At 40.1% G+C, this 24316-nt stretch overlaps 1 protein-coding gene across 1 annotated transcript in view; it reads right to left on the bottom strand.

Moving 5' to 3' along the window:
* DNAH8 (dynein axonemal heavy chain 8) overlaps window positions 1-24316 on the bottom strand; it is a 294583-nt gene that overhangs the window by 117347 nt on the left and 152920 nt on the right. Inside the window, exons 49-60 of the mRNA XM_003789318.3 lie at window positions 23385-23631; window positions 23021-23262; window positions 22791-22931; window positions 21221-21458; window positions 15575-15717; window positions 14968-15102; window positions 14436-14558; window positions 12174-12387; window positions 8371-8480; window positions 3749-3912; window positions 2713-2905; window positions 1205-1327 (exon numbers count right to left, since the gene is read on the bottom strand). Of these exons, the coding sequence (XP_003789366.3) occupies window positions 1205-1327; window positions 2713-2905; window positions 3749-3912; window positions 8371-8480; window positions 12174-12387; window positions 14436-14558; window positions 14968-15102; window positions 15575-15717; window positions 21221-21458; window positions 22791-22931; window positions 23021-23262; window positions 23385-23631 (2073 nt within the window). The remainder of the gene's footprint in view (window positions 1-1204; window positions 1328-2712; window positions 2906-3748; window positions 3913-8370; window positions 8481-12173; window positions 12388-14435; window positions 14559-14967; window positions 15103-15574; window positions 15718-21220; window positions 21459-22790; window positions 22932-23020; window positions 23263-23384; window positions 23632-24316) is intronic.

The raw sequence follows: 24316 nt of genomic DNA, 5'->3' as shown, positions 1-24316 counted from the left end.
TCCGTCTCAAAAAAAAAAAAAAAAAAAAGTTTAGAATTATTTGCTTATTATTCATCAGTCCAACACACTGTATCTACAATTAATACTACCTGTATCATATCTTTGCCAAAAAACATTTTATATGTACCAAAATTCTATTTACTATGGGCACAGGAGGTCATTTCTAGAAACAGACTTAGAGAGACAGCCTCAAGTCAATCTATGGTTGATTTCCTTGGCGAGGATAAGACTCAAATTGCTATTCAAATCTCATGTAGGTGAAGGGGGTCAAGCTATTGCTTAAAAGCTTTCTTTTATATTATTGTCACTAATTAGGAAGAAAGTCTACTTGGATCCCTAAATCCATTTTCACTACAAAAAATAATTATTTTTTAAATTCAAATTTTAAAGATGGAAGATCAATAATGACACACTGGTGTGTATTAATTCTATTATATTTTAAAATATGCTGATAAGTAATGGTTTTGTACCTAGGAGAGGGTCTCAAGGCCCCCAGGTCCCCAAGTCCTAGCCCCAGTAGGTGCTCAATAATTATTGCTGAATGGATGAAGGTGAAAACGGCTCTGGGACATCTGGAGTTTCACCAACTTTGTAAAAGACAACTATGCATTAACAACAGAGCCAACTGACTTCTATCAAACCTCCTACTCCAGGCTTCCTAAGGAAGATCCTTTTCCATCCCAATTAACTACATATAAGTAAACACCTTTCTCCAGCCCTTCAGACTTAGATCAAACCATGCTTCTTTTTGGCCCTACCTCCAACTAGCTTCTATTTTCTCACCAGTCCAGCACACCTGACTTACCCTTTCCTCTACAGTTGGTTCAGAATCTGTAAGTCAATCATGAATTTGACACATTTTAAAGCAACATCTTTTCCTCCATGGGGAATAGGATTCCCATAATGTCAAAATATAATTTAAGGAGGGCATATTTCTTCACAGGACTCTCTAGCTTACTTTCTAGGAAGGTAAAACTCTGACTCTGTGTGCTCTGCACACCCAAACCATCAATTTGCCCTTGAAAAATATTTGCTGTCATATAGGGAAGTCAATATTCTTTGCATTCCGGGAGAGTGAACGGATCCAACTTATATATTCACTCTACTTGATTGTATACATTTATTTTCTCAAAAAGTTTCTCTATGAAATTTACTGAGCTTTTACACAATCGACTTATTCCAGTAAAGAGTTAATAGTTAGAACCTTGATAAGATGAGTCATTGCGTCTTTAAAAAACACCAGATCTAAACTTGTTCCCCTAATGATTTCATTGAACTGTCTCTGGTAAAACTGGAGTTTCTCAGACAGAAAGTCAAAGGATGGTACCTATGGGTGGGGAGAGAAAAAAAAATATATATATATATAAGATCCAAATATTTATTAAAGTAGCAATTGTAAAGACACATAAAAGTGACTCTAAAAAATGAGAATTTCCAGAAGTGTGTCATACGTTGGTCTACTTTTAGCTATTTTCATTGTTAGAGGCCTGAAACTTAACCGCACTAGTCGGTTTCCAATACAAAATCATTCTGACATTTCCCTTCAAGAGGCTCAGCACCTACTCTCATCCATGGTAACCAACAAGTGTGACAATATTTATTTCAGTTTTTATTTGCTTTTAAAAAATTGTTTATGGTTTTTGAAAAAGATATAGAAGTTTAACCTTATTTGTGTAGTCAATTCCATGAGTCTTTGTTGTTCCAGAAGAAAATACCCACTTTCTTTGTTTGGCAAATTGCTTCTCCCCATTCAATTCTTTGATCTACATGTACTGTGGTACTACTTTATTATGTCACCCTATTTTTTAAAAAATCCCTTTGGAATCCTCTTTCAAATTTCATTAAATTTACACATTGATTTAGAAAGAATGATGTGTTACTGTTTACTCAAGTAAACTTTTTAACACTTTAATTCCTAGATAATTTATAGTTGCTGTTAAATATGTTTATGTTACATTTTCTGTCTGGTGAATATGGGTAAGGGTTAGAAGACTTTTTCTATACAGGGTAAGATGATAAATATCATAGGCTTGGCTGGACATACAGTGTCTCTCGCACTATTCAACTCTGCCCTTGAAGTGCAAAAGCCACCACAGACAATATGTAAACAAATGGGTTTGCCTAAGCTCAATAAAACTTTATTTATGGACACTGAAATTATAGCTTTTACATGTCACATGATATTATTCTTCTTTTGATTTTTTTTGGTAACCATTTTAAAATGTAAAAATCCTTCTTAGCTCATCAGTCTAACAAAAACAAAACAGTAGGCTGGATCTGCCCCGCCCCCACTGTCATCTGGCAACCCCTGATACAGAGGATAGTTCCTGAGTTTTCTGTTTATGTACACTTGGTCATCTTCCTGAACTCATCAGTAAAAGCAGGTTTTAAATTCTCCTGGATTATGTAATTCGGCAGTCACATCTATAAGTAACAATATTTTGGATTTTTTTCTGATAACAGTATATACTTTTGTCATTTTGTTGCTTTGCCCAGAACTTCCACAGCAATGTTAAATAAAGTGGTGACAGTCGGCATATTTGCCTTAATACCTGACTTGAATGAGACTGATGCTAAATTACACTGGAGGAATCGGTACGTGATGACTAAGAATCACAACACGTAAATAACTTACAAGTTACATGATGAAGAGAGAAATACCTAGTAAGATGAGTGATCTGAAAACCTCTTTTAAGAGATAAAAATAAATACCAGTTCATAGATTTTGGGTGTTTCAAACACAGTGTCTTCAGGTTCATCACCAGTCGGTTCCGGTATCTCACGGAGAAAATCCACAAAGTATGGTTCAGGGAGAATACACGATGCCACATCAGAGCCAATATTTTCTTCAATTGCATGAATAAGATGCACATTAAACCACTGCTCATCTTCGGGAGTTATAAATCTGAGGGGGGGAGGTAATAGTAAGAATGTGGAAGATGAAGGCATCTTTTCTAACTGAATACCTCCTTCCTCTCCGCCTCTACCCTGGACCCTCCTCACCTCGAGATGGAGAAACAGTATGTTGTACCTTTGGACAGGAAGGGCATAACCCCCTCCGAGAGAGTTATAACACCGTGGTATTACTTATAGGAAACACAGATGAACCCCCACTTGGGTGAGGTCAGAGGTTTCTGCAACGTGCAGTAGGAGTACAGGAGCTCTGGTCCACAGTGGGCCTGTGTCCTCTTTCTGGGTTTGTGAGTGCACAGCACAGGAAGATTTTTTTCAAACTTACAATATCACAGAGGGAAGAGAGAATAAGAAGGAGCGACATGGGATGAGGACCACCTACAGGGGAGACGTGCCAGGTACGCTACAGCATAGTAAGATGGGCATGAGCATCCATCGGTCACAGATGGAGAAACCGAGGCTCAGAAAGATGACTGAATTTCACTTTCACGGGGTAGCTAAACTTTAATGGGGTGAAACAAGATTTCGCCATGTAAAACCTACACAGAGCTAACAATTCTTAGAAAACGTGCGCAACAAAAATTCATTACAAAATGCTATCAACTCTCTGATGATGTGCTTTATAAAGATGTATTGTTGAAGTAATACTCCAGTAAATTAGCAGAGCAATTTTAGAGGCAACCAGCAGGTGGGAAGTGTTCTCAATGCTTCAGAAGCCCCATGGCAAGTTAAGACAATGCTCTTGTTCTACTGATCTGAGTAGGCAATGCGAGAACTAATCTAACAGTAGAAACCTCTCAGGCAGCACACTTAAACTCCAGTGCTGTAAACGTACCTGTCTGCAATTACTCTATTGCACTCGTGTTTGAAAAGTGACAGGAGAACAGGAAGCGAATCACACTCCTCAGCTTTTATGGTCAACATTCCTTGCCAGATTCTGGAAAGATCTCGAAGATTAAAGATGTAATGAAATTTAGAAGGAGTTGGCAGCATCTTCACCTACAGAGAAAAAAAAATGTAATACTCTTGATTAGTTTTCAGATAAAACTAAAAATAGAACTGCTTTTACAACTATTCTATCTCACAAATCCTATTTCAGTAAAATAGGCTGAGTAAATAAATCAAGATTAAGTTCACGTTCTTGTCACAGCCCTGCCAGGAAAAAAAGAAAGAAACACACACATAGAATGTAAAAGACTCTAAGCCCTTGAATATGATAGATCCAAGAATAAAGCACTAGAGGCAGATTCCAAGGCCTCATTCTACCCTTATCAGTTGGCTTTGAGTAAGTCACTTCGGCTGAGTTCTTAACAACTATGTGTGGGTGCAGGACACAATTACAGGAGAGACTCTACCTCACCAACGCAAACATTGTAACCTAGTTGTTTGTACCCTCACATTAATCTGAAATTTTACATAAGGGGGGAAAAAGAACTTGGTGAATTATAAGAATAATCATTCCTAACCACCATTAACCTTAGTAGTGTATATATGGAAGTATGTCATAACAGAACACTGAACAGAGCAGGTGGTCATGCAGGTGAGAACAACGGATGTTCATTTTCAAAGTCAGTAATGACTCTTCTGCAGACTGCTTTGATTACGAACCTCATTGTGTTTGGATTTCACTGTGGGGATTCAAACTCAGTCAACACTCTTCCATACATCTGTGAATCTATAATCAGTTGACAGGCATTTGTGACACGCAGCTATAAGTACTGTAATAGCTGGTTTTTCTGAGGTTTTGTTTATTTGAGCACAAAGATTGCGCTTGGCTATACTAATTTACTATTTCTACCAACTTGTAGAGAATAGAAAGGCAAAGCTGTAACAATAACACACTCTTACCCCGAGAGATACCAGTAAAGGGAGAAAGTCAGGTACTATAGGTGTCAAAAGCATTGCTGGCCATGTATAAAGATCATAATGGATATGATTAGCATCATTTTTGAAAGTGAAAACAATGATACTTCTGATCATACAACTTCCCACACAACTAATTCAGGAAAGTAAATGGTTTCTTCAGTATCTGTTCATAAAATAAGCCCTTTCTATATTGAAAAAGCACCCTATTGAGTCTGTAGAATAATTTTTGCAGGCTAATTCACAGTGCAAGTTAAAATAGCAGGTACCATGGGGAGATGTTATGAAAAGAAGTGTTATTTTATCCATCACCTTTCAATTTCCCCCTTTGCTCAGTTCCACTGCCAGCTAAAATGTTTGCTTTTATCCACTAAAATAATAAAACATATATTTACATTATAAATGTGCAAAAATTCTCAAAGGGATAAGGTTATGTGAGTATCTTTTCTTTTTTCTTTATAGTAAAAGGCTGTATCTTTGATGGCAGCCATTGGTAACTGAAGCAGTCATTTAAGAGAATCTGTAAAAATAATTCCTTCCCCCCTTCTTCTCATTATTTGTTAACTTGCTTCTTTCTTTCTCTTCTAATATTTCCCTTTGCTTTTTGTCACCTTCTTTCTTTTCTCACCTGCTTCTGCTTTAAAGCCATGTAACGTCACATAAAGTTGGGATGACTGACAAGGTATGAATGGATTACGAGTGCTTCGTGAAGATGGGAGGCTTAAAAAGATACAGAGAAGGCTGCTTATGTGAGGGTGGGAAGGGGAGGAAAATTCATTCATTTTCCAAAGACTGAGCACCTTCCACTGCTCTTAAGAAAATACCATGGTAAACAGGAAATCTATACCTGCTACCACAAGGGAGCTGCCATACTGTGAGGGAACCTGAGAATGAACAGGAAACAAAGACGTTTATAAACAGGCAAACAGACTAGTAATAATGATAAACGCCACAGTTAAAAAAATAAAGTAGGGTCAGGAGACAGAGAAGGACTGGGATGGGGCGTGGGCAGTTACATAAAGGATCTGGGAAAGTCCCTCTGAAGATAAGAGTGACAAGAACGAGCCAAACAAAGTATAATGGCTCAGCAGTGTGGAGACCTAGTGAGTTCAAGGGCCCATGAGAAGAGAAGGGCTGCATGCTCGGATGGGGCACAGTGACAGAGGGGAAGGGAGTGAGGGGGGGTTCAGGTTGGGTTTGTTGTAAATGTACCTGGAATCCACTGATGGGTTTATGATGGAGTAATGACCTTTGGTTTACTTTTTAAAAATATCATTCTAGGACTGTCAAGAACAGACTCCAGGAGGCCAAGAAGAAAGCAAGGAGGCTAGTCGGGAAGTCACTGCACAGTCCAGAGGACCGGCGATGGGCGCACGGGTCAGGGCAGCCACAGCAGGTGATGAGGAGTGCTCAGCTTTGGGATTATTTTGATGGTGAGGTCACTGAAACGAGCTTGTGGACTGTATATAGGTGATGAGAAAGACAAACCAAGGATGGGGCCCTTTTTTTTTTTAGCTTGAAAAGAGGGATAATTGGTGTTGCTATTAATCAAGATGCAAAAGTCTAAAGGTGGATCATGTTTAAGAATATTTAAGAGTTCTGTTTGGACATGTTAACTTTGAGATGAATATTAAACATCAAAACAGTTTACACAGTTAGAAATTAGTCTGGAGCCAGGCGGAGAGGCCTGGGATGAAGGTATTGATTTTGAAGTTGTCAGCATGGAGATGGTATTGAAAGCCCAGAAGCTGGATGAGACCACCTAAGGGGAAGAATGTAGTTAGAGAAGAGGTCCCAGACTCAAGAGCAGGTGCATTCCAGTATCCAGAGAGGGGAACTTTAAAAAGGGAGCCAATGAGATAGGAGAAAAACCTATCTCCTGGCTATGAGGAGTATGAGGAGACTCTGAAGCCAAGTGAAGAAAGTGTTCAGAGGGACCATCTAGGTCAAAAGTCGCTTAAAAAAAAAATCATGTATGAGGAATAATTTGTAATTTTGCAAGATCGAGGTCTTTGGTGACCTTGATGAGAGCAATGGAAATGATGGAAATGAAAGATTGTGCAAAATGGGCTAAAGAGGTAAAGAAAGAGGAAATAGAGCCAGTAAACATTCAGATAAAAGAAACTTCCATGGAGAGACACCTGCAAGGCCAAAGCTTTTCAGAAAATTATGTATATAAGCCCATTAAATAGAACAGTAGCACTACCAGAAAACAGATGGATCTTACCATAGAAAATTATCTCAGATGCTCAGAACTTGCCTGAAAAATTCATTCTTCAGGTTTTTGAAAGAGGCAGAACAGTATGTGCAAAGACCCTGTGTCAGCAAGGAGCAGGGCTCCACACAAGGGACTGGTCACTGGAGGAAACTGTGTGGAAGAGTGTCCCATAAGAAGCACCCCTCCTCTTTGGTTTACTCTGTTATCTAAACTTGCCCTAGTCCACCCAGGAATCCCCAAATCTGGCAAACTGCAGATTTCCCAGAAGGTAAGTGCCACCATGCATGTAGAGTAAGGTGACCAGATTTTAACATAGGTAAAGTAGGACACTATTGGCTGAGCTGTTTATGGTTAGGGACCCTCTAGAGAAGGGGGGGGCTACTTGTTTGTTCCAGACAGTTTAGCTCCTTCCTAGCTAATTGTCCTTGCCTAGAAGCGAGGGAGGGAGCCAGTATCCTTCTGATACCGATTCCACCTGGGCGACCTTGCCCAGGAGAGGAGTAGGGAGTTTACATTAGCCTTTTCCTTTCCAAATGAAGTTACATTAACCTGTTCATTCCCAAATGGAGTTACATTAACCTTTTCAGCAGCCGAGTATATTCCCTTCCTGTTCTCCTGCCCTGCCCTAGCTTGTTGTGTATTCTTTCCAAAAATCCGGACTTTTTTAAAACACCACGGGATGAGGGACAAATTGTTAAAAATCGGGACAGTCCTGCCAAAAGCGGGAAGTCTGGTCACCTTAGTGTAGAGTGAACTATGATAACTAATCCTTATCTTCTTCACCACTTTCTGACAAATACATCAACCTTGTTTTCACCTCGGACCTACGTTTAATTGCCTTCTCATGACACCCAGTGAGCTACCAGGCACACTGAGCTTTATTCAGGGCACTGACTTGTATGTTAGAATCTAGCCTATTTTCTTAAGAACACTTCTGCCCATTTACTAGCTCTGCTCTACCTGGGACAGGCACACAAATCAGACTTCCGGTCCTAGTTAGCAGAGAAAATCTCAAAATCCATGTGTTAAGAGCGTTGGACATAGTTCAGTGGAGGGAGACAGATGATACAAAGAGTTAAAAATCAGAGAAACAAGTGGAAAAGCAGTGTTCTTATTTCAGCAAAATTCTACTTGATATTGGATGTTGTGTGTGGTTTACTGCACTATCTCATGCATATGGAAAGCATCATTTAGTCAGAGTATTTGGTCCCTGGAAGGAAAAGGTGTCATAAATCTATTTGAGCACCTAATTTATCTCTTCTAAAAAACACCACCACATAGGATGTTATGATAACTTAATGATCCACGAGGTGAAAACTAGGGCTGAATAATAGTTGACATTTTTTTTTTATTATTGACAACAAACCATTTTGTACCTTAGTCCATTGCCACAGCACTCTGCCTACTGAGACTAAATTCAAAATCATGTCACATACTTCAGGTTTGAACTTTCTGCAGGGATCAAAGTATCCACAGCCAATAACTCCTGAAAGATAAGCAAGATTGAAGGTATAAGCTAACTAAAAGATTTCAAAGTACATGTTTATCCCAGTGAATAAATCACTACAAGACTAACTAAGCTGGGGGTTTCTTCAGAATTTCTTTCAAGGGATCAGCTAAGCCTGGGAGTCAGCAGTGGGCCTAGCCAAGCTTAGAACGCAGTGAGAGGCATTTCACGTGTATTGACTCATTTAATCCCCCCAGCACCCTCTGAGACAATATGAGATAGATGCTATTATTATTATTATCCCCATTCTAATGTGAGCTCAGTAACTTGCTCAAGGTCGCACAGCTTGTGCACCAGCAAATCTGAGATGTGAACCCAGGCGGCCTGGCTCCAAAGCCTATAAATCAGCCTTCACTCTGAAGCACATGAGAGCTGGAAAAGAGTTCGGCAAGATGAGTACCCCCTCATCTTATGGAGAAGGAGACCAAGCCCAAACATGAAGCCGATTGTTCAAGGTCACGTGGACTGGTTGTTGACAGAGCTGGAATCAGGACCTATATCTCCCAACTTCCCATCAGTCACTGCCCTGGCCTGGGCAAGACCTATACCACTCCCAGGGAACACCCAGCACAGTTGACAGCCCAACCATCATAATCACCCCCAGGAAGGACTGCGTTACATGTTACATGAAACTACTCTTGAAGATTCAAAATGTCTTTGATGTAGATTACATAAAGAGATTACTCTAGTTCACTGCAGTGAGAATATGGGTTGAATAACATGTTCAGTTCTGAGCAGGGCACTGTCAGAGGAATGTGACTCTGAATCCCTGCTTAGAGGCCAGCAGCTCATGAGGATGAAGCAGACTAAGGGAACTGGGGTTCGTTCACATTGAAGAACTGCCTTGGGGAAACATGAAATTGTCCTCCCAAGTCATGGCTGGTTGTGCTGGATTCCCATAAGGCCCCCTTATGTCCTGAAATCCTATATACTAGACTTCTACCTGTCTGTGGGACAAATGTGTTATAGAAAGCATAAGATCTGGATCAGAAAGTGGGAATGAGCACCATACCTGTGCCACACTCAACTGGCAGTTATTTCACCTCTCCGAGCCTCAGGTTCTGATTAGTTTGTTGGATTTCCACATCAGTTTAAATACACCAATCATATTGAAGAGTATGTCAAATAGCTTACCATATAAGCAAACGCCCATGTACAGACCACCACACTGAGAAGTACAACACTGCTTGGTGCAATAGAAGCCCCTGTTTCTTTACCCTAGTTCACAGCCCCACCCTTCCTCCAGAGGTAGCCACCACTCCAATCTGATGACAATCAGTAACTTGCTTTTCTTTATAGCTTTCCCACTTAGGTGTTTGAGCTTTAACTTTCTTTTAACTTTTGGAATCTAAGCTAATGGAATTGGCCGGGTGCAGTGGCTCATGCATGTAATCCCAGCACTCTGGGAGACCAAGGCAGGTGGATCAGCTAAGCTCAGAAGTTAGAGACCGGCCTGAGCTACAGAGAGAGTCCCTGTCCCAGCTACTTGGGAGGCTGAGAAAAGAGGATCACTTCAGCCCAAGAGTTTGAGGTTGCTGTGAGCTGTGACACTACAGCACTCTACTGAGGGTGACAAAGTGAGACTCTGTCTCAAAAAAAAACGTTCATGGAGGGTGGTGCCTGTGGCTCAAGGAGTAGGGTGCCAGCCCCATATGCTGGAGGTGGTGGGTTCCAACCCAGCCCCAGCCAAAAACTGCAAAAAAAAAAAAAACTTCATGGAATCACGTATTTTTTCTGTGATTTGCTTCTCATGTTCAACATTCTATTTCTGGGATTCCTCCATGGTGAAGCATGCAGCTGTGTTCACTCATTTTCCTTGCTACATACCCTGTGTGTCTGTGCCACAATTTATTTATCCAGTTTTACTGGCAAGAAATATTTGGGTTATTTCAAGTTTTTGCTATCATAGAAACTGTATATGAACATTCCTGTACAAGTCTACTGCTATGCATGTGCAAAATTCACTATGGATGGATTGAGGACCAAAATACAGAAAGCAAAACTATGTGATATTTATGAGAAAATATGGAAGAATATCTGTGTGATGTCTAAGTAAGACTCAGAAAGCATCAACCATTAAAGAAAAAAATGGTAACTTGGAATAAGCCAAGACGTGAAATTGTATGGGATGTCCAATTTACGGTGATGACGCCAAATTATTATCCAAAGAGTCTGTGGTGGCTCGGCGCCTGTGGCTCAAGTGGCTAAGGCGCCAACCACATACACCTAAGGTGGCGGGTTCAAACCCAACCTGGGCCCACCAAACAACAATGATGGCTGCAACCCAAAAATAGCCGGGCGTTGTGGTGGGCACCTGTGGTCCCAGCTACTTGGGAGGCTGAGGCAGGAGACTCACTTAAGCCCAGGAGTTGGAGGTTGCTGTGAGCTGTGATGCCACAGCACTCTACACAGGGGGACAGCTTGAGGCTCTGTCTCAAAAAAAAAAAAAAAAGAGTCTGTGGCAACTTACACCCCCCACCAGCGAGGGGGGAGAGTCCCACTTGGTTACATTCTCACCAATGCTCGATTTTGTCAAAAATTTTTACTTTTGCAAATCTAGTAGATATAGAATGGTATTTCCTTACTGTCACTAACTTGTATTTTCCTGAACACTAAGGATGTTTGCTATCTGCACATTTGTCTATTGGCCATTTACTTTCTTCTTTTTAAAGTGCCTTGGTTTTTGCCCATTTTTTATTTTGGGTTGTTTGCTTTTCTCTGACTGATTCACAGGATTTCTTTAAGTAGTCAGAATATCAATTTTTATCACTATTACGTAATGTTGAAATTTTTTTTCCACTGTAGGGCTGTCATTTCACTCTTTTAATGTTCTTTTTTAAATGAAGTTTTTAATTTTAATCTAGTTAAATTTAACATTTTTTCCCCATGCTTTCTGAGTCTAATTTAAGAAGTCCTTCCCTACTCAGAGTCACTCAGATTTTTCCCTGTTTTCTTCCAACTATTCATACCCTTGCCTATCTTTCTGCTTTAAATTTTGTGATTGGTGTGAGGTAGGAGTCTAATTTCAATTATTTTCCCAGAAAAATTACTAAATATTCCAGGACCATTTACTGAAAGTCTACCCTTCCCCTTCTGATTTATAACATTTGCTACATCAAATGCTGTATCCATGGATCTGTCTCTTGAGTATGTTCCTAAGTTTTGATGGTGCAGTTTATGTGAGCCTACATTTGGTGTCAAGAATCATCCTTTTCGGGGCAGCGCCTGTGGCTCAAAGGAGTAGGGTGCTGCCCCCATATGCCAGAGGTGGCGGGTTCAAACCCAGCCCTGGCCAGAAACTGCAAAAAAAAAAAAAAGAAAGAAATATCCTTTTCATTAACATATCAAGGTGCTGCCATCAACCTGGTATAATACCTTTGTGCTGTCATTCATTAGACCAAATCTCTCTGACTAACCATGTCAAGAAAACTAAAACACCAAGATCCCTTATCTCCAATGCCAACTCTCAACAATCCTATTTCTAATACTCCTAAGTCTTAGAATGGGTTATAAGCATGAGTCATCTTAGCATTTAGTCCCTCTTCCCAGGTGTTTATCTCTCCATTTCAAATATTTACCCTCTCCTTTAGACACAGCCTTTTTAATCTCTTAAAGTTTTGCATGGTTTACATGTAGTACAATAAAAAAGTCAAACATTAAGAATATTCATACCGAAAATTTTGTCTATTGAATTATTTGAAGGCAAGGTACAATTAAACACAGTAAACTGTCTTTTTAAACGTTGTGGAATATCATTTCGACCACCTCCAGGGTGGATCATGGCTGCTATGAGCTGCACATCAACAATAGTGGTGAAGTCTCCAGGCTTATCCAAACTGTACATTCCTTCCATTTCCATCATCTGTCGCACGATCTCGTTAGTTATCTGAAATTTTACACAGTAATATCTTTGTAATATATCACCATCCTATTCCTCCATAGCTTCTATAAAATAGTACAGAAGAGATTAGAAGAAAACGTTCAACTCTTATCAATGAGGAGTTGGTAAATGTCAATGATCACTTTTCAACTTAAATGATGCCACATATGAACTCTAAATCATAAGTTAAAGTATCTGGTGCAAGTTCAATGTGCCCTTCACCACATTGGTAAAGCTAATTTTCAAATAAATGTAGATAGGTTAGTTATGAGATAGTTGGTAAATAACAATAGCACTTAGACTTAGAAGTTTTACTACAGACATCTTTCAACACTTCAAAACACTTTAGATCAGAACAAAGGAGAGTTTCAGTCCTAAGCTTTCAATATTATATTATTGAATGTTTGGTTTGGGGGTTTTCATGCTCATTTTATCTTCTCTACAGCTTCTAACGCTGCTAACACTCCATCCTTGAAAATTTTCCTCTCTTAATTTCACAGGTTCATTTCTTTCCAGGTCCATCTCACGACCAAATTTCTCTGATTAACCATGTCAAGAAAACGAACATACAAAAGTTCCCTTATCTTCAATGCCAACTCTCAACAAGCCTATTTCTAACATTCCTAAGTCTTAGAATGGGTTATAAGCATGAGTCTTCTTAGCATTTAGTCCCTCTTTCCTGGTGTTTATCTCTCCATTTCAAATATTTAGCCTCTCCTTAGACACAGCCTTTTTAGTCTCTTAAAGTTTTACATGGTTTACACGTAGTTCACAATCAGTCTGTCAGGAAGTGAGGTTGTCTCTATCTTCAAACTATATCCAAAATCCAATGACTAGTCATCACCTCCCCCGCTAGCGCCTGGGGCCAGCCACCACTGTTTATCTTCTTGGTCATTACAGATGCCTCCTCGTGGCCTGATTTCCTGACAGACTGATTATGTAGCTGTTACTTCCTGAGATGGGGAAGACTCTTGGAGCAACAGGCCCTAGACATACATTTGAAATCCAACTGGACATGCCCAGTGGGGTAAATAAGTTTGAAATTCAGGAGCTTTCTAGCTTCTGGATGAGAGGGAGAACCAGATCAAAACACACTTCCACTCTCCCACCTTCTGGGAACCGCTGAGATCTGTGCGCCTTAGAGCAGAGAAGGGCTGCACGGAACTGTGCAGAGATTCCTCTCAGAACGGGAGCTGAGCTGAGGTGCTGCTGGTATCTGAGGTGAACCTGGATGTGGAGTAGGAGGGGACGGTGCTGGTAGACACAAAGTAGGCAGCATCAGTGAGACAGTGTATGTTGCGGGGCTGGGGATCCCACCAGGAACACACAGAATCGTGGAGATACCAGTGAGGTCCTCTAATGGAGAGTGACTCAAGTTGATAAGTGACCACATCCAGGATCACGGTGCTTTACGGTAGAGTTACATAAATAAATAAATAGGTTGCGGGGGGGGAGTGTTTGGTTTTCTTTCTTTTTGTTGGAGACAGAATCTCACTCTGTCACCCTGGGTAGAGCGCCATGGAGTTACAGCTCACAGAAACCTCAAATTCCTGGGCTCAAGAGATTCTCCTGTCTCAGCCTCCCAGTCGCTGGGATTAGAGGCAACTGCCATAGCATCCAGCTAGTTTTTCTATTTTTAGTAGAGATGGGGTCTTGCTCTTGCTCAGGATGGTCTCAGCTCAGGCTATCCATCCGCCTCGGCCTCCCAGAGTGCTAGGAGCATAGGCATGAGCCACCACACAGGGCTTGTTTTGTTTTAAACAAGTGAGTATATCTCAGAGACAGTCCATGCATTAAGAAGTTAGAACAAGGATGAAACCCTGGGGAAAAGGAGAAGCGAGGAGCCAGAAAGGACATGAAAATCAAGCAGCCAGAGAGACAAGGGGGCAGCTGTTGCAGAATCTGTGCAGGGATTTCAAGAAGGGAGAATGTCAGCTGTAATATAACAGAGAAGACTGAGAATTGCTACTACACTTAAAAACATGAGGTTCTTGACATTTTTATATACAACTAAAAATACGAATGATCATCTACATGAGAAATTGTAGTCATACCTGGTCTCCCCACTCATTAATCACAGGCATATTAATATCATCAATAAACACAGTCATTTTTCTTCCTCCTGGTGGCCCATAGGTGCTTCCCATTCGCTTATCCACATAGCTTTCAATTGTTCTCTAGAGGAAAGGACACGGTTTGTCTCATACATTAATTTTGACCCAAATTTCTAAAAGTCATGAGCATTTTCTCAGAGTAGACTATAATTTACTTATATATTTAGTAAACATAAATAAATGATTAAAATGTATTGTTTGATTCGTATAAACATTACTGGAATAATGTTAATTGCAATTTACATTGAAACAGACACACTCCAAAGTTCAGCCTCAGTCTCAATATTAGGACAAAACATACTGTTTGGAATCGGCTTCCACCTCAGCCTTAGGAGGGCGAAACACCCAAATGCCCACTGCAGCACCATTTCTTCTGAATATAAAATATTTTTATATTTTATACGCATACACATTTTGTTGCAGTCACCACTTAAAATTTCAATGTTTATTACTAGTAAATGAAGGAGTTTACCTGAAACATCATTGGTTCTGTGGCAGAGGAAAAGTTCAGACTTTTGGATAACTGTACTTCAGGATCATATTTTTTCAAATAAGCCTTAACCATTACAGTTTTTGCAGTTCCCTGCTCTCCTATGAGCAAAACAGCCTGCAACCACAGGATAATCATGTTGGAAGGAGCTACAACATGTTCAGTTTCAAATGTCTTATGGTTCTACTGGCTATTCTTGTGTTCTACAAGTTGATACAACTAATTTTAACAATTTTTTAGAATTACTCCTACATCAAAGTAAGTCCCCGTGGAATTAAAGATTTCAAGGTAAATGTATGCTCTAAAAGTAATAGAAGAAAATACGGCTGAATGTTCATGTGGCCGTGGGAATGTGAAACAGACTCTGTAAGCAGACACTTTGATCAGCAAGCTGGTAGTCAGCAGTTCGGGGGACACTGAGTTTGAGTGTATCCTGGAACCTGAGGTTCATTTACCCAAATGTTTCCCTCAAAGGACACTACCTCCACGCCCTTGTGTTGGGATTTAATTTCTCTATCTGTAGTGCGTGAAAAGGGATGTGTTTCTTGCATAGTTTGTGATCACCTAATAAACTATCGGGTGAACTTACTTTATGCTGTTTTGCAATAGTGTCGATCAAAAAATTGGTTCTGACATTGTCAACGTTTGGAACCAAGATGGATGAGTATTCTGGAATACTGTCAGTTGGATAATAATACGGCTGCAGCTTCTTGTTCCAGTGCTCCCAATCACCTACACAAGGAAAATTTCATCTTAATAAAATGGCATTCTTTAAAAGTTACCTCAGAATACAAAAGGCAAGTGTTATAAACAACCAATAGAATCACATAAACACTTAAAATGGTTTCCTAAAACATGTAAATGTCTCTGCTTATCTAATGTTTGTGGTACTTGATGATTTAAATTTGTTCTGCCTTTTTATAAAGTCAGTTTTTATGCTGCTAAATCATATAGGTAGGGAAGCCTGTCCTGAAATGAAATTAGAATCAGCTGGTGGTAAAACCAAAGCTGTGAAGGGTATCTGGGTATCTATTCAGTAGGAAAGCCAACACATCAGTTGAAAAGACAGGAAAGATCCAAAAAGGGATAAGTGATTACTAGATACACTGCAGGCGTCCTCAAACTACGGCCCGTGGGCCACATGCAGCCTGCCTAGAACATTTATCCAGCCAGCTGGGTGTTTTTGCCACAGCTGCCTGTCCTGCTTAGCAGCCAACAAGTCCCAGGGCCCGCAGTCCGGCTGTCCAATAGTCTGAAGGACAGTGAACTGGCCCCCTGTTTAAAAAGTTTGAGGACCCCTGAGATACAGGATATTTGCCATGAGAAAGTGGAAGATAAATCTGGCCCCCTAAGTGTAGTAGAATGCCCAGACTTCTGACTTAATGTAACTACTAATTGATTAATTGATATTGCTGTTATAATATTATTACTACCTTTCATCTGTTATAAGAAAAAAAATTGTTTACATTTTGGCCTCTCTGGATTGTCCTTACCATGCTGTTCAATTGCTGTTGGCTAGGCAAATTTAGTCAGAGCTATTCCTCTCATTGCCATTTAAATTAATTACTTTTGGGCGGTGCCTGTGACTCAAGAAGTAGGGCGCCAGCCCCATGTACCAGAGGTGGTAGGTTCAAACCCAGCCGCTGGCCAAAAAAAGTGCAAAAAAAAAAAAAATCAACTGTTCATATATGTGGGGGTCTATTTCTGGACTCTCAGCTATTCCACTGATCTATATCTATCCTTACACCAATACCTCATTTTATTGATCACTATAGCTTTATCATAAGCCTAGCAATCAGGTCATATGAACGCTCCAATTTTGTGTTTTAAAAATTGATTTGCACCATGTTAGGGTGCATGTATGGCACACCTCTTGGGGGCAGGACACAGTTATAAGAGGGACTCTACCTAACAAATGCAAACATTGTAACCTATTTCTTTGTATCCTTAAATTAACCTGAAATTAAAAAAATAATAATTTGGTTATTATAAATCCCTTCAGATTTCCACATAAATTTTAGAATTTCTCTCTAAACTCAGAAAAAAAAAAGCCCACTGAGATATTTTTCACCATTATTGCACTGAGCCCATAGATGAATTTGGAAAGAAATAACATCTTACTGCTCCTGAGTCATCTGATCCCAAACAAGACTTATCAGTTTGGGCTTATTTAGGGCTTCTTTAATTTCTGTTAGCACAGTTTTTCAAGTTTGGTATACAGATCTCACATGTATCCCTAAGTTTAAACTTTCAATTTCCAATTGCTTGTTGTGAACATATAGAAATACAATTTATTATAAAATACAGTCCTTTTATTCTGTGACCTTGAAAAACCCATTTACTAGTTCTAATAACTTTTTTTTCCAAAGCTTCCAAGGTTAGTCATGTCATCTGTGAATAAAAAGAGCTGGACTGACTTGTTCTTTTCTAATTTGGAAGTATTTGATCTCCCCCCATCATTGTGCCACCTACAACCTGTAGTACAATATCAGACAGAAGTGAAGTTGAACCAGGAGAGAAAGACATTCTTCTCTTCTTTGGATCCTGGGCAGGAAGCATTCAGTCTTTTATATTCAGCACAATGTTAACCATAGGTTTTTTGAAAATGTTCTTTATCAGACTGATAACGTTCCTATTCCAAGTTTCATTACAAAACGGTCTTATATTCTGTCACGGACTTTTTCTTCATCTGTTCATTACAGATGACTATATGGTTTGGGGGTTTTAGTCTAATTAGCATAACTTACATTGATCAGTTCTTCCATTCCTAGAGTGAAAGCCCACTTGGACTTCATGTTATCCTTTTTATACACTATTGTCTTTGACTTGCTAATTTTTTTTTTGAGACAGAGTATCACTATGTCACCCTCATTAAAGTGCCATGGCATCACAGCTCACTGCAACCTCCAACTCTCAGGCCCAAGCGATTCTCTGGCCTCAGCCTCCCAAGTAGCTGGGACTACAAGTGCCCACCACAACGCCCAGCTTTTTTCTTGTTGCAGTTGTCACTGTTGTTTAGCAGGCCCAGGCCAGGCTCGAATCTGCCAGTGTCATAACCACTGTACTACGGGCACCAAGGCTTCTAGTGCTTTTCTATTTTACATCTTATTGATATCTGTTTTGATCATTGTTATTTCTCTCTTATGATTGCTTTGGGTTGAATTTGCTCTTCTTTTTTCTAACTCATTAATGAAGAAGAAGTTGAGGTCATTGTTTTGAATCATTTCTTCTTTTCTAATATAGACATGAGATGCTACTGAAAATTGTTTCATGCCCTGAATGTCATGGAAAACATTTTCTTTGTTCTTAAAAAAAACATATATTCTGCTGTTTGGGGGTGGCACATTCTATAACTGTGAATTGGGTAAAATATATTGATAGCATTGTTAAAATATTTCATATATTTAGTAATCTGTCTCCTGACAGACAGCTCTGACAGCTTTACTATGATTACAGACTTCCCTGTTTCTGCTGTTCCTTGGCACATCCTCTCTGTGCAGATTCCTCCTGTCTGGTGCTCTGCCATGCAAATTCTAGTCCTCTTGGCCTCCCCAGAAGCCATCTCTGCCTCCTCATTTTGGTAGCGGGTTTTCCCTCCCTGAGATGCTGTAGGAACTGCCTGCACACAGTAAGGTGCAGTCATCTAGTGTCACCTCCCTCAGTGATTTCGGCCCTGTGCTGCCTGTTGTCTGACGTCTGAAAAACATTGTTTCATACATTTGCCCAGTTTTATAGCTTTCTAAGGTACAAAATTAAACCCATTTTATTTAATTTTAAATATAATAATGAGGTCTTCTCCAAAAACGTTGACATCCATGCAAAACAATGATACCAAAAGAGGATGGATAAAGAATGAGCTATGGAAGGACTGAGTGGAAGTCACCTGGTGCAGGTACATCAGAACCCTACACAACCGTGAAACATACTGTGCTGGTCCACTGCATGGGCACAGAGGCTCAGAAAAATACATTTCACCAGAAGTAGTTATTTAGAGTGGTAAGCCCGGATGCCTGCGATCTATCCATATTTTAGTCCACAAACCATTTTAGGACCCACATGACAAAGGAATGTGAGTCTAGACTGTTGTCAACCTTTTGTTGACATTTCCATTAAAAACAAGAAAACAGGTTCGGCGTCTGTGGCTCAAGTGGCTAAGGCACCAGCCACATACACCTAAGGTGGTGGGTTCAAATCCAGCCCATGCCTGCCAAAACAACAATGATGGCTGCAACCAAAAAATAGCCGGGCGTTGTGGTGGGCACCTGTGGTCCCAGCTACTTGGGAGGCGGAGGCAGGAGACTCGCTTGAGCCCAGGAGTTGGAGGTTGCTGTGAGCTGTAATGCCACGGCACTCTACCCAGGGGGGATAGCTTGAGGCTCTGTCTCAAAAGAAAAACAAACAAACAAACAAAAAAAACAAGAAAACACCATCATCTAAACTTACAGAACCAGTATAAACCACTTGGAAGAAAATGGCAGAAACATCAGTTTCTTTCGAGAAACACTCTTTCTAGAAATGTAGCAATGCATACTTTTGATGGCACAGAAGGAGGCAGTTATTTATTGGCATTATTATTGGGTACCATCTCAGTGCCCTAAACAGGGCTTTATCATGGTTGGAAAACTCCTGCTAATGGATCTGCACTCTCTCAGTAACATGGGGCCTGGCCTCTCAGGAAGGACAACATGCTTGCCGGGAGGAAATCTGAACCTTCCAACATGATGCAACTCTGAGTTGCTCAGAAGGCTGCTCCATGGAGGACCCTGGCTCCAGATTCTAAGAGAATTCATATCTTGATCTAATGATTTATTTACTTGTTATGCATTCTGAGAGAGAGTTCCCTTTTATCTTCTCCAGCTTTCAGCAGCAGCTAATTACACGCTGTAGAACTGTCCGTCATTCTGATTAAAGAGGACCAGCTGAAAATGGTCATTTATCCCAGTCCCTTCAGACAGGCTCATTCAAACACCTTTACTTAGTCCTCATTTTCAGTATGATTCTCCCACCCGCACAGACGCTTGCTGTCCCCCACGTCCAGGAAACTTTCTCTTTTACACACTCTAAACAATGACTCTTCAGTCTTTGCCAGAGTGGGGTAAGTGCCCTGGTTAGCCGCAGGAGGTCTTTCCTTAAGCAGACTCACAACCAGCTCCACCTCTGCCCCAGTTCCCACTTCCTGAGCCCTTCGAAGGTTCTGTGTGATGGACACTGAGTTGCTTCTCAACTCTCCCGGCTGCTAGTTCAGGACTTACCTTTGCCCCGTGTGCTAAATCAACTGTCACTCACCTTTCTGCATTCTTGCTTTCAAACTTTTGTTATTGCTGTCTACTCTTCTGCTCTATTTATCCTTTCGAGTTTACTCATTCAAACAACATCCAAAAAAAAAAAAAAAAAAAACCTTTACTGCTTTAGTGTTCTCTGAGATTTAGAAGAATTGGGACCACGGCTCTGGAAAAAAGCACCAAGTTCAAAACTTCAGGTGACCTGAGCCCTGTCACACACTGACGGCTGGGGGCTAAGGTAACAGCACCGGACCTTGATTAGTCTGCTAAGTGTAAGTAGGAACTCATCTGCTTGGTTTCTTTCTACTCATTCTGGCATTTCCAACAGGGAAGTTGTGAGACTAATCTATTATACACCTATTGCCACAATTTGCAGCAAGGAGAATCTGCACTCTCCATGCTGCTACCCTTCTTCTTCAAGCATTAGAAACAGATGATATAAGAGGTATTGTTAACTTATTTATGCCCGATTTTATTTACTGAGGTCTCTCCAAAAAGAGGACAAGTCAGAAGTACCCATACCCATTCCTGGGATAGCTAACACGTAAAACTCAACTTTTAAAAAAAATATATGCCCAGGGCGGCGCCCATAGCTCAGTGGGTAGGGTGTTGGCCATATACACTGAGGCTGGTGGGTTCAGGCCCAGCCCAGGCCTGCTAAACAACAATGACAACTGCAACAAAAAAATAGCTGAGCATTGTAGCAGGCACCTACAATGGGAAGCTAAGGCAGGAGAGTCACTTGGGCCCAAGAGTTTGAGATTGCTGTGAGCTGTGATGCCACAGCACTCTACCAAAGGTGACATAGTGAGACTCTGTCTCAAAAAAAAAAGAATGCCCTTTTAAAATGATACTAAACTTTTTTTCCCCATAAACAAAGTTCATCAAAGTTTATATTTTTTCCCATTGGAAAAAAAAGTCATTCCATTGAAAGTATAATTCAATGTACTTACCATAATCAGTAACAAAAAATTCATACATGGTTTGGTTCGTGCCTTTAGGTATTTCTGGTAAGTCTAACTTGCTTTCATGAGTTCGTAAAAAGTTTTCCAGTTTTTCTCTGTTTTCCAGTTCCAGAGGGGCTCCTAAACTCCACATTAGGGCAAATACGAATAATTTATGAAGATGGTCGACACATGAAATACCGCCTTCTTCTTTGGAGGGAATTAAACCTTCCAGAAGATTAAGAGACTGAAAATTGTTTAAAATAAAATAAGTTTTTAAATTTAAATTTTTTAAATAAAAAGTTTTAAATGATAAAAATAAGAGGAGGGATAAAGAGAAACAAACAGATCTATCTTAAGGTATTGCTTAATCACTATCTTATAGACACGAGCAATTAGATCCCAGGCCATCCCGTTTTAGACAGACTGTGTGATCTAGCAGAAAGGAGGCTGACCTAGGAATCGGGCCAACTCACACGACCGACCTTTCTGAATCTCAGGTTCCTAACCAGAAAAGCAAAAGACCTAGATTAGATATTTACTAAAGTAGCTTCTGGTTCTAAAGTTTTATTATCCAAATTTTTCAGATGAAATATTCTCTTTGCAACATTCTACAAAATTTAGCAAACCATGTCCCCCAGGGCCAGTCACCTCATTGGTAGTAGAACACAGTCACCCTCATTCATTTAGGCATTGTCTCTAGCTTGATTTTGTGTTACAACAGCAAAGTTGAGTGGTTCAGACAGAAATTTGCACAAAGCCATTTAAAATATTTACTGTCTGGCTCTTCAAGAAAAACTGTGCCAACTCCATACAGCATCAGAAAGAAATGTATACTATAGTAAGACACTCTCAGTCTCCCAAAACAAAATTATTTCAAAATAAGATTTTCTCTTAAGCTTTTTAAAATAATTACTAAATGATTCATCACTTGAGCTCAGGAGTTTGAGATCAGCCTGAGCAAGAGCAAGACTCCTGTTTCTCTTAAAAATAGAAAAATGAGCAGGGTATTATGGCAGGCACCTAAACACCAGAATTGGGAGAATGCTTACAATTCTCCTAAGTTCTGTTTTTTTTTTTTTCCCCCAAAGATGAGTAAGGACAATAGTGGGAGAAGGAATACTATAAACTACTTTTCAGAGAATTTTTGTTTAAAAGTTTTCCCTATCTGATATACGCTAAATTTACAAAGCCAAGACTGCCACCCCAGTTTTCCTGATTGCCACAAGCTCTTGTTATACTTTCCTGGTAAATTACTAGCTTTACTTGTTAATTTTATCAACTGTCATTACAGGATACACCTTCTCCGACAGCTTACTAAATGTTACAGTGGGAAAAACAGTTCATTCCTCTCCCCCTAACAACAGCTCTTTGAGAAGTGATAATAATAAAAGAGGACGGTGAGACCATCAATAAGATTTTTGATAGGAATCAAACTTCTCAGAGATTTTGCAGCCATATCATAAAAAGATTGATGTGAACTGTATGACTTTTCTATTTCAGATGCCTATAAACTACAACTGAGTGGGGGAAAAAAAATCTCAAAATCGAAGTACTGAATATACAAAAAAAATCTTACTTGCACAATATAGTTGCACTCTAAGAGCTGCATTTTGGGACTGAGGTTTAGCTTCATAAATGTATATGCATCTTCAAAGGCTTTATCATACAAATTTTGGAATGTGGTAGCTTCCTGAATAGTGCGCTTCTTCAACCAGGCCTGCAGCGAAGACAGAATCCCTGCTTATTAAGAAACTGAAACCCAGAAAGGCACTGAGCATCTTCTATGCATCCATCTCTCTTCCCCACCTGCAATATCGGCCTCCAGCTGAGAGCAGAGCTGCTGATGTAGACCATGCCCATCCTGGACACTGTGGCAGGAGAGGCGTTCTCAATATTGTGGACTTCAAACAAAAGCTTGCAACTAGGGGCCATGGGAATGCGATCTCCATTAGCTAACGTGAGAGTTTTATTGTCATCCAACACAGAATTTAAGTTTTCAATCCAAATGGCATCCACGGGGCCATCTAAAATGAGGAAAATGTTTTCACCTGCAAATAATTAAAATGGAAAAATCACTTTTCATCTGCAAATAATTAAAACAGAAAATTAAATGAATATTGTCTTATGAACAAATTATCAGGTAAAAATGATCGCAAAGGAAGGTTTGTACCTTTTTTAGCTTTTAATGTTTTTCTCCACAGAGTAGAAAAAATCCCATCTGTCCAGTCATTAGTAGCAGTGTCCAGTCTGCCAAACATCTGAGGTGCGGTAATAGCTTTTGGATTCATTCGCATTTCTCTATGGGGCCGTCCACATTCTGTTAATGACTTCATCAGAACTGTTATAACAGTTGTCTTTCCAGAACCACTGGGCCCAAGAGTCATCAAGCCATGCCGTACCAAAGACGTCTCATATAACTACACGATTCAACAATAAGTTGAAAAATTTAATTTATGAGTCTCCTGCTAACATTCATGGGAGTTAGCTGAAATTTAAAAGGCTTTAAATAAGCTCTTCATTAAAGTAACTATTTCACTACTTAAAAGTTGTGAAAATGTTCTTTGTTTTACTAGATGTGCACATAGCAAATTAGCACCATGTAATAAAATGAGATAAATGACAAAGTAAATGACAATGGGGAACTTGAATTACATTGTGAAAATTTGGGATTCAGTTTGTGCTTCTCAAACTACTATTCCCTGTGATTTGGTTTGCTGATCTAACCAGCATGTGGTCCACACGCATAGCTCCCTGCATCTAGTGTGATGATATCGCCCCCTAGTGGTCGGAAGCTTTGCAACAAAGAGGCCAGTTTTGCGTGGGCTTTCTGGTCTCCCAAAATTGCATCTTGAATGAGGATTCATGTGTGACTAATTTATTCAGGGCATTCTCCCAGGAGAAACCAGTAAGGGAATGGGGAAGCTAGAGAAGAATGGGAAGAAGGCAAGTAAGGGGACTGAGGACAGAGTCCTGTGGAAGGTAGAGTCCAGTAGACCTCAACCTGATCCTGTGGGAGACTCTGGAATGTAAGCGACACCGCAGTGATTGCTGCACCTAGCAGCAAGCAAGCATGACTTTCCTACCCCATCACCTACCAGCCCT

Source organism: Otolemur garnettii, unplaced genomic scaffold, assembly GCF_000181295.1.
Source record: "Otolemur garnettii isolate 467f Iridium unplaced genomic scaffold, OtoGar3 scaffold00031, whole genome shotgun sequence".
NCBI lineage: Eukaryota > Metazoa > Chordata > Mammalia > Primates > Galagidae > Otolemur > Otolemur garnettii.
The sequence above is the reverse complement of the archived record's forward strand: the minus strand, read 5'-3'. Positions and strand labels throughout refer to the sequence as shown.